Genomic DNA, 14991 nt, shown 5'->3' with positions numbered 1-14991 from the left:
AAACAACTATTTGGAAATGGGTAACTGAAATAGACATCTTTGTTTGCCAAAGGTAGTTTAGAATGCTACATTCACCTCCAGTGAATCACTAGATAATGGCTGCTGTCTGCAAATAGGAATGCCAACTGGGCTGTCTTCGTGTTCCTTTTCCAAGCAAGCTGTCTTTAACTAAGGCAGTTACTTGGGCAAAGTTTAACATTGGAGAATACACGGGTCATTTCTTTGATTCTCATAAAGGGAATTAAAGTTGAAAAATAAATCCAACCAAGTTTGTTTAACAAGTTTCTCCACTCAGATTGCTATCATTGTAGGAGCTTTATAATCTTTTTTCTCAAAGAGGGTGCTTGTTTGTTTGTTTTATTTGCTTTTTAAAAATCATTTTAAGATCATTGTAGACTACACATGGTTGTAAGAAATAATACAGAGAGGTTTCCTGTACTCTTCACTCAGTCTCCTCCAATGGTTATATCTTTCGTTAGTATAGTAGAATATCACAACCAGGAAATTTCATTGATATGATCTACCAAGCTTAATCAGGTTTCACCAGTTTTATAAGCACTCAGCAATAAAAAGGAACAACATAAATACACAAAACAACCTGGATGGATTCCAGGGGAAGGATGTTGAATGAAAAAAGCCAATCCCCAAAAGTGACATATTGTATGATAACACTTAAATAACATGCTTGGAAAGACAAAATTATAGATACAGAGAACAGATTAGTGGTTGCTAGATGTTAAGAGATGGGGCATGGAAGGAGGTGGCTGAGACTATAACAGAGTAGCAGGAGGGATCCTTGCAAAGAGGGTTTTTAATAGAAAATACAGGTTGACATTCTGAGGTTACAAGTGACCATCTGAAATGGGAACACAGGAACATTTTACTACAGTCCCCTTTCAGAACAGAAAAAAACCTGACAAATACATGTATTTTTCTTTTTTTTTTCCTCTAAAGATGAGTTTGGCATCTTGGAATATCTACTAGTTCCATACAGAACTATTGTAAAGAGTTCAGATCACTAAAGAAGAAGGAAAGTGGTGTAAGAACTCCTATCAATTCTAAAAATTAGAGGCTTTACTGTTTCTTTAATAAATGCACAAAATTAACAAATCTCTTCAAGTGTGAAAATGTGAATATTCTTTAGTAATCACATATTATTCTTCTTTTTGGAGATATATTTAATCTGTTTTTAAAGTTTCCATTGTTGCTTAATCCATAAACCAAAATAGTGCACATGCCAGCTGTTCCAGCTGTATCTAAGTTCATGCTCAACTGTCCACAGAGAATCCTGTGCTGATCTGACCTCGTTTCAGCCTCGGGACTTCACGCCCTCCTCAGGCGTTCAACCCAACCTTTACACAGGTGAGGCCAACTACAACTGGGCTTATCTGAACTTGGAGAAATTTCCCGTGTTTCTTTAGGGCAGAGACTGGTTTAGACAAGCTAAATATTTTGGCTTTGGACTGTTCACCAATTCATTGCTGCCTTAGGTCATAACACTATGCTGAAAGAAACTTTAAAAACAACTTGTATGAGAGTAGGCTTTAGAAAGCTGTTGATCAAAGGAAGTTGCTAGAAAAATGGCCCATGCCTGTTAAAAGTTGTTAGAACTTGAAGAAAAAATAACAAGCAGTATATATAATTTCATGGGAAACTGTGCTCATGATTTTAAACAGTTAGGTTGGATTATTCTGTAAGGCATGAAAACTCATCAAAATTACTTAGATTTTAGAGAATAGTACCACCAATTCTTTACAAAACAGTGAGTAAAGTATTATGGTCACAACCAGGCCATCCCTGGTTGAAAAAAATACAAATGTACCTGATCCTTCTAGTGGAAAAGGATCCCTTCACAGCTTGTTCTTTCATTCTTTTAATTTCTTCCTTCCCTTGCTCTCCCTTCCTTTTCCCCATTCTTCCTGTCTCCCTCTCTTTAGTTCTTCATTGCTTTCTTTTTGGGTCATTACACTAAATAAAGGTAAATTAATTTCCATAATTTAAAATAGCTATTGTACCTTCAAAAGGAGAGATTATTCTGCTTTTAGGATCAGGTCTCACAATAATTAAATTAAAAGTTTTAAATGAACAAAGGATATCAAATTGTGCTCTTCTCTCCTTTGGAAGCAACTGGAAACAGCACTGTAAAATAAATTGAAAGTCAATCAAATGGTGTTTTGATAATTAGGTTACCTATGTATTTAAAGGATTTATATGGCATAATTATTAGTACTGTACTGATTTCATATCAAGATCTTCAAAAGGATACTAAAAAAGGGGAAAGAAATTTTGCCAAATTTCATACGACTCAAATTACTGGTTTTTAAAAGTTTTTAAGAGAAGAGTTAATCACAATTACTTTGTAATTTTTATTTTTTTTTACATCTTTATTGGAGTATAATGGCTTTACAATGTTATGTTAGTTTCTTCTATACAACAAAGTGAATCAGCTATGTGTATACATATATCCCCATATCCCCTCCCTCTTGAACCTCCCTCCCACCCTCCCTATCCCACCCCTCTAGGTCGTCGCAAAGCACCGAGCTGATCTCCCTGTGCTATGCAGCAGCTTCCTACTAGCCATACATTTTACACTTGGTAGTGTATATATGTCAGTGCTACTCTCTCACTTCGTCCCAGCTTCCTCCCTACCCCTGTGCCCTCAAGTCCGTTCTCTACATCTGTGTCTTTATTCCTGCCCTGCAACTAGATTCACCAGTACCGTTTTTTTAGATTCCATATATATGTGCTAGCATACAGCATTTGTTTTTCTCTTTCTGGCTTCACACTGTATGACAGACTCTAGGTCCATTCACCTCATTACATGTATTTGTAATTTTTAAAGACTTGCTAATTATGAAAAAAGAAATTAATCCTTGGAAAAATGGAGAAGTAGTATTTTCACTAAAGCATAGAAACTCTTTCATTAACAATAAGTCTGAAATCCCCTTAAACCGAATAATAACATTCTACATGAATAAGAGAAGATGAATGGTATGCAAGGTCAATATACTAAAAAAAAGGACAGTTTTGGGTTGATTTTGGGTGGCATATTTTTATAGCAAGTGTGTGTTTCTGAAATGAGTAGTTGTGCCAGTATGTATGCACATGTTTGTATACACATATATATTTTAAAAATTATTTTTGCTAAAACTGGAAAATATGCATTAATCTATACTATGAATTAAAACGTCTTTACTCTCAATCTCATTTCTCTTGCTTTGTTAATTGCATTATTATAGACTCTCAATCACCAAATTACAAAGCCTCGACCGCTTTTTCTGATTATTACTGAACATGCTATCCCTGTTAAGTCTGGTTGACTTTACCCTCATGGTATCTTTCACACTGACTGCCCTGGTATACTTGGTATAATTCCATTGCCACTACCCAGTTAAATCCTGCATTGCCTGTTATCTGGACTTCTCAAATTTTAAGGTGCATTCATATCACCCAAGGACTTGTTAAATGCAGATTCTGTTTCAGTAGGTCTTGGGGTAAGACCCGAGATCCTGCATTTCTAAGTTCCAGGTGTTGCTGACACTGCTTGCTGACACTGCTGGTCCTCAACCGCTCTTTGAGTAGCAAGGATGCAGAGTTCTAGAGCTGCCCTGTCTAATATGGTAGCCACTAGCTACATGTGGCTATTGAGCACTTGAAATACAGCTAAGTAGGCTGAAGAACTGAACTTTTAATTTAATTTTCTTCAGTTTGCATTTAAATCTAAAAGTTTTTTGTTTTGGTAGAATTGTATTTCACTTTTATCACTGCATCATTTAGGATATTAGTGTTGAACTGTAGTGTTTGTGTCAGGCATGTGAGTCATTTGAGTTGTATACATAAACACATAACTGATCTGGTCACTGTTAATGAATGAATTAATTTCAAAAACTTTTTACACAACAGTGTGATTATCTGAATATTTTATACAGACAGCATGAGTTACAGTAATACTTGTGTAAATCATGATTGGTAATTAAATTGAAATACTTATTTTTATTAGAATATAGTTAAATTATTTTTGTATTTAAAAAAGTAGGTGAAGGACAAAAACATAACAAGTATAAAATGTATAAGAAAGCAATCAGGAATACCAAAAAACTTATCCACAGACAGTGAGAGCTGGAGCATTAGTGGGGTGATGGTGCAGGGACGTCAGAGGGACTGGAGAACTAGTAGGGGAGTCGGGGGAAGAGTGGTAAGAAATAAGGTCATTGAGGTTAGAGGGGTGCAGGGATGGGGGATAGGACTGGCTTTTATTCTGAGTGAGATGGAAAGTTCTGGAGAGTTCTAACAAGTTTTAAAAGGCTATTTCTGGCTGCTGTGTTCAGATCAGACTGTATGGGGGTGGGGCAAGGGTAAAAGCTGGGTGATCTGGTAGGAAGCTATAATTACAACACAGGCAGAAGATGGTGATAGCTTAGACCAGTGATGGAAGTGATAAAAAGTGGCAGAATTCTCCAATTTTTAAAAAGTAGGGCCAACAAGTTAGATGTAGAGTGTGAAGGAAAGACAGGGGTCAGATTATAGGTGGAACAAGTTGATCTTTCTTCTGCTCTTGTCAAGTATCTTCACTGGCAATCCACTGTCTCAAATCTTAGATTGGTATTCAAGTGCCTATATGCTTTGGCCCCAACACAACACCTCCCCACAGCCCCCAAATGTTATTTCCTAATGCTTTCATCTTTCCATGTTTCCCTTATGTTCCTAGGCCTTTAATAATGATAAGATAAAAGAATACAAATCAAAACTATTATTTTTTAGGAACTTACTATATTACTGATAGTTTTAGGCTCTTAAACGCTAAAGAACTAGGAACAAATTATAAGACAGACATTATCATCACATTTTTAGATACAAACATATTAACAAGTAATAGTAAAATTAGCATACAAAAGAGGGCCCATTTTGACTCTCAAGATAAGACTTTCCCTTTCATACCACGATTTTCATGCTGCACCCTCTGCCTGGAATGCTATCCCCTTTCCATGTCTGGTCTACCTTCTCTTTAATAAAAGTCTCCTTATTCCGTCAGCCAGAATTAGGTTTTCTTCCTCTAAATCAAATCGTTAAAACAAATCACTTCCACCTCTTTCTCCACACCTAATGTTACTTCTTCTATTGTTAATAATAATGACCATAATAGTTAACATTTGTTGAGTGCTTACTTCGTGCTATATACATTTATACTATCATATTACCTTACTTTACTAAGTATGCTTGATATTCTAAAGCTTTTAAGTTCCAAGCATTTAGGAGAAAAGAAAATTTTAAGTAAATGTAGAAAAAACCCTACTCCTTAATTTATTCTACATGTAAAAATTAACAAAGAAGATTTATAAATGTCCACTTTGAGCATTCAAAGAAACACTAAAATGTAAATCGGCCTGGCCATATAAACTGATGCAAGTATTGAAGATACAGAACTAAAAAGGCATATCAATCAAAGTACAAAAAAACTTAATAAAATGGGGGTCTAAAAACTGGACAAAAATAGAGGACTTTTAAACACTTTTAATTTGGAAATAATTTCAAATTTACATAGGGGATACAAGAATAGGAATAGTACAAAGAACATCTTTATATCCTTGGCCCAAATTTACCTAACTCACAGATTCACCCTTTTGCCAACATGTCCATGAGTGAGAAATAAAGTATTCTTGTAAACCACTGATATTTCAAGGTTGTTGTTACCAAGATTTTGCATGTTCTCAATCTCTCACTTATATACATATGTACACATATATGTATACATATACATATTTATATACACATATGTATATAAATATATATACACATATACACACAATTTTTTCTAACCATCTGAGGGTGAGTTACATTACACTCATCATGGTTCTTTACCCCTACAAACGTTAGTATTTCCTAAGTATAAGGCTATCTTATACAACCATAGTACAGCTATCAAATTTAAGAAATTTAACATTGAACCAATACTTTTATCTAATCTACCATCTGTATTCCAATTTTGTTAATTGACCCAATAATATCCTTTATAGCATTTTCCCCATTCCAGTGCAGGATCCAGTGTAGGATCAGCATTTTTTTTTAGTTTTCATGTCTCTTTACCCTCTTTTAATCTGGGACCTTCCCTCCCTCTCTCCTTCCTCCCTCCCTCATCCTTTCTCTCTTTCTTTCTTCCTGTCTGTCTTTCTCTCTTCCATCCTCCCTCCCTCCCTCTCTCCTTCCCTTCCTTTTCATTCTTTTGTTTCTTTATGTCATTGACAGTTCTGAAGAATATAACCCCCACCCACACCCCCAACACACACACACCTTTAAAAAAAATAAGGCTGTCCCTCATTTGGGGTTTGTCTGATGCTTCCTCATGGCCAGATTCAGGTTTATACATTCTTAGCCATAATGCTACATAACTGATGTTGCGTCCTTTTCAAGGTATCACATTTGAAGTCACACATGCCCATCTGTTCTTCACTGGTGATATCCATTTTTAGCACCAGTCTAGGAGTTGTCTGATTTCACTACTGTATAATTACTATTTTCCCCTTGCAATTAATAAGCAGTTTATAAAAAGCCACTTTAAAACCATGTAAATATGTAAATGTTCTGCTCTTCATAAAAAAAATGCCCCCTAGATTTAGCATTTTATGATTTGAGTCTGATCCAGCCATTACTGAAGCAGATGCAAAATGCTGACTTCCCAAATCTGGCAGCTTCTCTGATAACTGTAGTTATCAGTCAGCACTCAACAGTCTATGATGAGAAAGAGCCCTCAGTTCTCCTCATTAACTAATTCATCTCTTTACTATGGTATGGACTCATGAATCACAATGTTTAATTATTTTGGTGCTCAAGTACTTCCAGATTGGCCAGTGGAAGGCCCTTCAAGCTGGTTCCTTGTGACATGATCCCATCATTTTGGGCATTTCCTTATTTTCTAGCATAAGATGTTTCAGGCTCATTTTGTACTTACCACCCCCGGCCCTGAAATCAGTCATTTCTCCAAGAAGCCTGGATTCTTATTAGTGGGAAATGGGTACTTAGATATGCTATATGCTCATTGCTATTGGGGTGTCTGCTTCTTGGCTCTTTCAGCTGTCAGAGCTAGGATTTTATATATATATATATGTATATACACACACACATACACACACATGTGTGTGTGTATACATACATATATATGGGCACATATTATTCATATTCACATATATACATACATACACATATATTTTAGAAATGATGCATTCACAATGATACCTCCAATTCTAGTACATCCACAGGATTCTTTTTTGACTTCCTTCATTCTGCTTTGAATGTCTTTGCTTTTTCATTGAGATTCTGGCTCTCAACAACAATCAACACATTTGCTGAGACCTATATTACATCTTAAAATTGTTTCAGAATGGCTTTGGCCACACCTCTAAAATAACAACAAGACAACAAAACATACTATACAAGTTTTGGGATTTGTTTGCAATTCTTTTCTAACTCAACCCAACCTGTCAAACACTGAACATAAATACTGTGTTCATAGGTTACTGAAATTGATTCTTTCTTTTGTTTTCCTTTGGTATATTTATGGTATTCATTTGACATGCAAATGAATTAATTTATTTCACTTTGCTTGTAGTTTTAAGCTCATTTTCCCTTTCCCATCTTTCCTGATTTCTTTATATATTTTAAAAATATGTAGAATATTAACATGTCCCCCAAAGTAAAAATTACATAAAAAGGTATTCTCAGAGAGGTGTCATTCCCTCCTGCATCTTGTCCACTCTGTGCCCACCCGTGTTGTAGATAACCAATTTCATTGCTGCGTAGTTTATCCTTCCTTTGGTTTCTTTTGTAAAGATAAATAGATACACATGATAATTTCTCTTGTTTATAAATGATAATACTACATACACTCTTTCATCCTTTGCTCTTTTTTACTTGAAAGTATCGCTTGGAAATCACTTTGTACTACTGAGGAGAGATCTTCCTTCTCTCTCCTGCAGCGGCATAGAGCTCCACTGTACGTATGGACCATAGTCCATTCAATCACCTATGCTTAGGAGATTAAGGTAGTTTCCAATATTTCCTAATTACAAATAATATCACAATAAATACTGTACACATCTATTTTAATATTATTAAAGGTATATCTTCAAGGCAAATTCCTAGCAGTGAGGTTGCCAGGTTGAAGTGTAAATGCATACATAGATTTGTCAGAAATGCCAAATTCTCCTTCACAGCTGCACGCCATTTTGCATTACCACCAGCAATGTATGAGGATGCCTGTTTTGAAACAGCTTCACCAACAGCGCACTGTCAAGCTTCTGAATTTTTGCTAATCTGATGGATGAAAAGTTGTACTGGCATATCTAAAAAAACAAATAGCTTTGCTGAGGAATAATTTATATATATAATAGTAAAATTTACTAATTTTAGGTATATGGTTTGATAACTTTGCTTAACCCAATGTCACAAAAGTTTCTTCTGGAATTTAAGTTTTAGTTCTTACGTTTAGATCTGTAATCCATTCAGAGTTAGTTTTTGAATATGAAATGAGGCAGTGGTTGAGATTCAATTTTTCTCACACTAATATTCCCTTGTTCTAGCACCATGTATTGTAATGAGCAGCTTTTCCTCATTGAATTGTCTGTGAATGTTTTCAAAAAACATTTGAATGTTTTCAAATGTTTTCAAATTGTCTGTGAATGTTTTCAAGTGACTCCAAGTGAGGGTCAATTTCCACTGGTATCAGATTGCTGTTAGCTCCAGGCTTAAAACACTCGGAACAAGAAATTTAGTTCACATAGTTCCCCGTTTCCCAGAGGAGCAGCTTCTCTGCGTTCATGTTCCAGTTCCTTTGGTTGTTGCTTAGTGTGTAATGTCCAGGTTTTAGAGTTGTTTTCTCTTGGAAAATGTCCTCTGCAAGTGTCTTGCTCAGTACTAGAAGCTGGAAGTCCTGTCTCAATGTAGATTTAATTGGTATTTCTCTTATTATGAGAAAGACTGAATATTCTTTCATGTTTCATATGACCTTTTTATAACTTTTTGGTGAGTGGTCTGTTCATGTCTTTTACCCATTTTTCTATATAATTTTTGGTTTCATCTAAACTGTTAAAACTTCTGGTTATAATTTGTGTATATGGATGCAATTGAATTTTGCATATTAATTTTAATTTTTTAAAAAAAATTATTTATTTGGCTGCATTGGGTCTTCGTGGCTGCGTGTGGGATTTCTCTAGTTGCGGCGAGTGGGGGCTACTCTTCATTGCAGTGCGCGGGTGTCTCATTGCAGTGGCTTCTCTTGTTGCGAAGCATGGGCTCTAGGCACAGGCTTCAGTAGTTGTGGCACACGGGCTCAGTAGTTGTGGCTCGTGGGCTCTAGAGCACAGGCTCAGTAGTTGCTGCACACGGGCTTAGTTGCTCTGCAACATGTGGGATCTTCCCGGACCAGGGCTCGAACCCGTGTCCCCTGCATTGGAGGGCGGATTCTTAACCACTGCCCACCAGGGAAGTCCCTTGCATATTAATTTTATATCTTGCTGGCTTGTGGATTTTTCCAATGAGTTAGTTGTATCATTGATTCTATAGAGTTTTCTGGATTACTATTATGTTATCTGCAAACAGAGATAGCTTTATTTTTTCTTTTCCAATTCGTATGTCCCTAGTTGTCTTTCTAGTCTAACTGCATTTTCTTTTTTTGTGCTACTTCTATCAGGTTTAGGCATCAAATGTTATACTTGCTCCCAGAAAAGAATTTGTAAATTTTCTTTCTTTCTTTTCTTTTTTTTTTTAATACTCTGAAGCCATTTATGGGAGATTGATTGCCAGAGGTTTGGTTAGATTCCCCTGTGAAACTATTTGGCCTGGTCCTTTTCTATAGGGTGGCTTCTTGGTAACTTTATTTCTTCTATGGAAATTGGTATATTAAACTTTCTATCTCTATTGAGGTCAGTTTTGGTAAACGATATTTTCCTAAAACATTTTAATAGGTGAGTTAATCCCAGTTATGTTAATTAAGATGACTATTATGTTCAGTCTCAATTTTGTCATACTGTCTTTTGTTGAAATTATTGTGTATATTTACTGCATTTCTTCATTCATGTGTCCCTTTTACTTCTTTAAAAAGATTTCATTTGGTAATTAGGAAGATGTGTATTTTCATTCTACAGGTTACATTTGTATTATTGCTTTTTATAGTGCCTGATATTCCCTCAATCTTTACCTCATCTTTTTAATATTTGGTGTCAGTTTTAAATAATATTCAGTGACTATTATACTTTACTCATACAACAGAATGATCTTATGCTATTTTCCCTTTTTTTCTCCCTTCTCCTCTCATTAAAAATAAAATTGCATCTTTGATTTTTGACAGACATGTAATGTTTACACATTATTCTTCTACTTGTGAACTCACTCTCATTTTATTCTCAGCTATAAAATAACAGATAGGAAATGCTCACAGTTTGGAAATTCTTGTCAAACTTATCCCAGGCATTTTTTGGCTGGGTGAAACTCACCTCTCCCAGATTCCTCAGGAATACATGTGTACATTATGCTCTGAATACTGGCACATTTTAAACTGTTTTTCTATGGCCTTGATATCTGGGAGTCAACTTGGTGGTATACAATACTCTTGGTTTACACATTCTTTCCTTTAGTTTCATGAAAATATTGCTCCACTAATGCCTTACTTTGTATGTTGTATAAAGAAGGCTGATGCTGGTCTAATTCTATTGCCTTTGTAAGTTATTTGACCTTTTCATTTGAAGGCACTTTGCATATTTTTTTCTCTATCCTTAAAGTCTACTAGTTTTACTAGGATAGGTCCTATAATTGATCTTTCCAGGCCAAATTTCCCCACTATCCATTAACAGTGTCAGGTCATCTTATTTCTGAAAAGTTTTCTTGGATTATAGTTCTAAATATTAGTGCTGTTCAGTTGTTTTGATTTACTTCTTTAAGAAAATCTTTTACTTCTTTATTTCATTCTTATTTTTCTGGTTTTCTTCAATGCCTTTTCATTTGATTATGTTCTTCCTTGGGAAACCTGTAATTTAGTTTTCATTTCTGATATCATTTTGTCTTTTTCTTCTCTTTCTTTCCTAAGTTTTATCAACTCTCATTTCATTTATTCCTGTTTTTTGTCATTTTCTAAGTCAGTTTTAAATTTCTGATTTGAGGTGTTTTTCTTTCTTAATGCCAAATGCTTGTTTGAGGATATTAAATTGAGTTTGCAGTGATGTGTTACAGTTTTTGTCAGCTTTGTGGTTGAATTGTTTTGGAGTTTTCATTAGGAGGAAAGCTTTAATTCATATTGTCTGATTTTTACAGTTGTCTTGTAATGACAGGGACAGTTTTTTTTTCCAATTCCTTTTTCTTTCATAGAAAGAGTTCTCAGTTCAACAGCACCCTCTTCTGTGCAATTTCTTTTATGGATCATGTTGTTGACGGTCATAGTGGAGGGTAGATAGAGGAGGTTTGGTATGTCTTGTTTCTCTTTCATTTCTGCAAGATCCTTAATTTTCCCCTCTTATTTCCTTGTTTCTCTTTATTTCCTAATCTCCAGGGGATACCACCCCTTCTCTATTTGATTCTTCCCCAGAAGCAATGATTCTCGAAGGCTGCCACTTCTGGTTGCACACACTTTCTCAAGTCCTGAGAACCACAAAAACCAGGCCTCTGTTCAGTATTTTGGCATTAATAGTGGCATTTTTCTCTTTCTGGGGGTGATTTTATTTGTAGTATTTCATCTAATTGCTCTGTTTCTCCTTATTCTTTTTCAGAGTTTTTAAGCCGTAACTCCTCTGCTCTTTGTACCCCAGGTTTCAGTGGCAGGCAAGTTGCAAGAATTTGTTGGAATTTTTAAACTATTTGTATGTAGTTTGAAGGTTCTGGTGTTCCCTGTCCAATAGCCATATTTAAGGTATGGGTCCTGGGAATTCCCTGGCAGTCCAGTGGTTAGGACTCGATGCTTTCACTACCATGGGCCTGGGTTCAATCCCTGGTTGGGGAACTAAGATCCTGCAAGCCAAGTGGCACAGCCAAAAAAAATCCCAAACAAACAAACAAAAGAAACCAGTATGGGTCCTGTATGGTTTTATTTTGCTCTGTAAATTTTATGTTTTCTGGGAGGATAATGTTGGGGAGATTCAAAATCAGGTGATTGCCACTGATCTATAACAATGGTCTCTTAACTTCCTACTCTTATTAATATTTTATTTGTTTGTTACTTGTATCTCTATTTCATGATGATGCTGTTGTATTTTTTTGCTGTAAGTTACTTAAAATTCTCTGAAGAATGATGCAGAGTGAAAATTAATTATTTAAAAATTAATTAGTTAATTAATTTTTGGCTGTGTTGTGTCTTCATTGTTGTGTGCAGGCTTTCTCTAGTTGCAGCGAGCGGGGGCTACTCTTCATTGCAGTGCATGGGCTTCTCATTGCGCTGGTTTCTCTTGTGGAGAATGGGCTCTAGGCACGCAGGTTTCAGTAGTTGTGGCACACGGGCTCAGTAGTTGTGGCTTGCAGGCTTTAGAGCGCAGGCTCAGTAGTTGTGGCGCATGGGCTTAGTTGCTCCACGGCATGTGGGATCTTCCCTGACCAGGGATCAAACCCGGGTACCCTACATTGGCAGGCGGATTCTCAACCACTGCACCACCAGGGAAATCCCAAATTTTTACTTTTCATTATTAAAAAATAAAATTAAAAAATGCTCTGCTTTGGAGGTTTTTGTTTTTTGCTTGCTTTGTTTTTATCTTTAATAAGATGAGTATGAGTAACAGAAGAAAAGAAAAAGGGAAAATAAAAGAGAAAGAAAAAAAGAAGAGAAAAGCAATGAGATGGATCATTTCAGTCCATAGATATCTGGCTTTGAAAGCAATTTCCAAGAGGAGTTTTAACATTTCCTTTGGTAGCAGGAATTCAGCATGGGTACAGCCGCTATGAGTGATCGCTTTTAAGATCTATACTATTTTATACTATACTGTTTACATCTGTAAGCTCTGGGATATTATACAGCATCAATACTATGTAATTATACCTCATATGTTTATGCACACATATACAAAACACATCTATACAATACATACACTTACTTGTTTCACATTTTGGAGTTCTTCTGTCAATTGTTTCCTTTGCCTTTCCGATTGAAATAATTTTTCCTATATTTAAAAACCACTGAATTAATAACTTGTTATGAAGGTATCAATGGGTATGATATTTAGGGCTTTGTTTCAAAGCTTATAAATTCCCCAAACATCCAATTTCTACAATTTGAAAATGTAGTTCCCAGTCATTTTTCTGGCTTTACACATACCATCTAAAAGTAATTAGTTATTTACAGTATAATTGTGGTGATGTAAACATATTTTCTGTTACTATAATTAGTCACTTTTTTTGGAGGGGGGTCCGGCACCATGCAGCTTGCAGGATCTTAGCTCCCTGACCAGGGACTGAACCCAGGCCACAGCAGTGAAAGCCCGGAATCCTAACCACTAGCTACCAGTGGACTCCCTGTTAGCCGCTTTTTAAAACCTCAAAATCCAAGGTCCAAAATAAGTCAATCAGGATCAGAATGTATAAATATTAACTAAATGTTGGGTAATAGCTATCATTGCCAAAGAGCTTGCAAATTGAAGAGCATTATTATTACAACTTAGAGTGTCTCTTACTATACTAAAGAGGACTATGAAACTGGGTTAACTATTATTTTCTTAATTTAGTTTATTTTTGGAAGATTATCCATAAAACTGAAGATATGACTGGTATAACCAAAATATGAAATAATAGTTACTAAGGAAGAATAACATTAGGCACGTCAATCAAATATTAAAATCTTTGAACTTAAAATTCAGTTGAGCAAATATCCTAAAATGTTCAATTTTGTTAAGTATGTCATAAATAAATCTACATGTTTTTGATCAAATCAGAGATACTAAGAGTAATTTAAGAACCATTTTACTATAAACCCAAGCAGAGGAATTGCTGGAAGATTATATTGAGTGGTAAATATTCATGGCAGCATTGCAGGGTTTACAGGAAGCAATTCACTTTCTGTTATACTTCAGCTCATTCTTGTCTAACAGATGAAATGAAAGTACATGACAATGAATATAATATAGCAATCTAATGAATCTGCCACAGACCAGAAGTCAAGAAACTGCTGGCTCCTGGGTTTTATGCAAGTCACCTTCACTTTTTGTGTCCTAGTTTTTTGCATCTGTAAATGGAAAATATATCTATTTTCATTCAGCTTTGCAAAGCAGTAGCAATGTGAACTCTGCAGAAAGGCTTTAAGTTAAATGAGGCCCATGGCAGTTTTAAAAATCATTCTTGCAAAATAAAAATTAGCCATTGGTATCAAATTTTCTTGGCTTCATTTTTTTTTGTACCTCAAATCAGACATGAAGAATAGAGATGTCACAGGATAATGGGAAGTGATGAGAGACCATCTACACACTCCATGAACTTCATTTAACAACCTCTGCTATTTGTGTGAGTGTGTGTAATATCAATACAAGCAGAAAAACTCAAAAGTGCAAACATTATCTCAAATGAAATAGTTATTGCTTTGTACAATCTTTTCTATAGTTAAACAAGTGGTTCTCAGCCAATAGATAGGTTCTCAGGTAAAGGAAATTATAAAATATAGAATATATTTCACCCGTGCTTTTAGGTTTTGTCACAGTAGGATATGCTCAGTTATATCCCAAAAAATTTTAAATGTGAATCCTGATTTACTGAATAGCTCCTCAGGAAAACTTTGTTTAAATGTTAAATTAAATTAAAATTCTAATAATTAATACTGATATTCCAATAAAAAACAGGAATATATCACTAAATTTAACAATGATAAACATTAGGGAAATAAAAAAGATCTGAGAGCCTCAGAAAATTCTGATGAACTGTAAGACTCAACGACTTATGCAGAGTAAATTATATAAAAATGCTGTCTTACCAATGTAACCAACCCTGGAGATGTTTTCTAAGAGAATATGAGGAAACTACTGTTAATATATATATATA

The 14991-nt window shown here is 35.2% G+C and overlaps 1 protein-coding gene across 3 annotated transcripts in view; it reads right to left on the bottom strand.

The window, feature by feature from the left end:
• The window catches only part of STXBP4 (syntaxin binding protein 4), a 182738-nt gene that overhangs the window by 76929 nt on the left and 90818 nt on the right, over window positions 1-14991 (bottom strand). For all 3 annotated transcript variants that reach the window (XM_024757529.1, XM_024757527.1, XM_024757528.1), the window contains one exon: window positions 13062-13127. In XM_024757529.1, the coding sequence (XP_024613297.1) occupies window positions 13062-13127 (66 nt within the window). The remainder of the gene's footprint in view (window positions 1-13061; window positions 13128-14991) is intronic.

The sequence above is a fragment of the Neophocaena asiaeorientalis genome, unplaced genomic scaffold (assembly GCF_003031525.2).
Source record: "Neophocaena asiaeorientalis asiaeorientalis breed wild unplaced genomic scaffold, Neophocaena_asiaeorientalis_V1.1 scaffold327, whole genome shotgun sequence".
In the NCBI taxonomy this organism is placed as follows: domain Eukaryota; kingdom Metazoa; phylum Chordata; class Mammalia; order Artiodactyla; family Phocoenidae; genus Neophocaena; species Neophocaena asiaeorientalis.
Note: the sequence above shows the minus strand (reverse complement) of the source record. Positions and strands in the feature narration are given on the sequence as shown.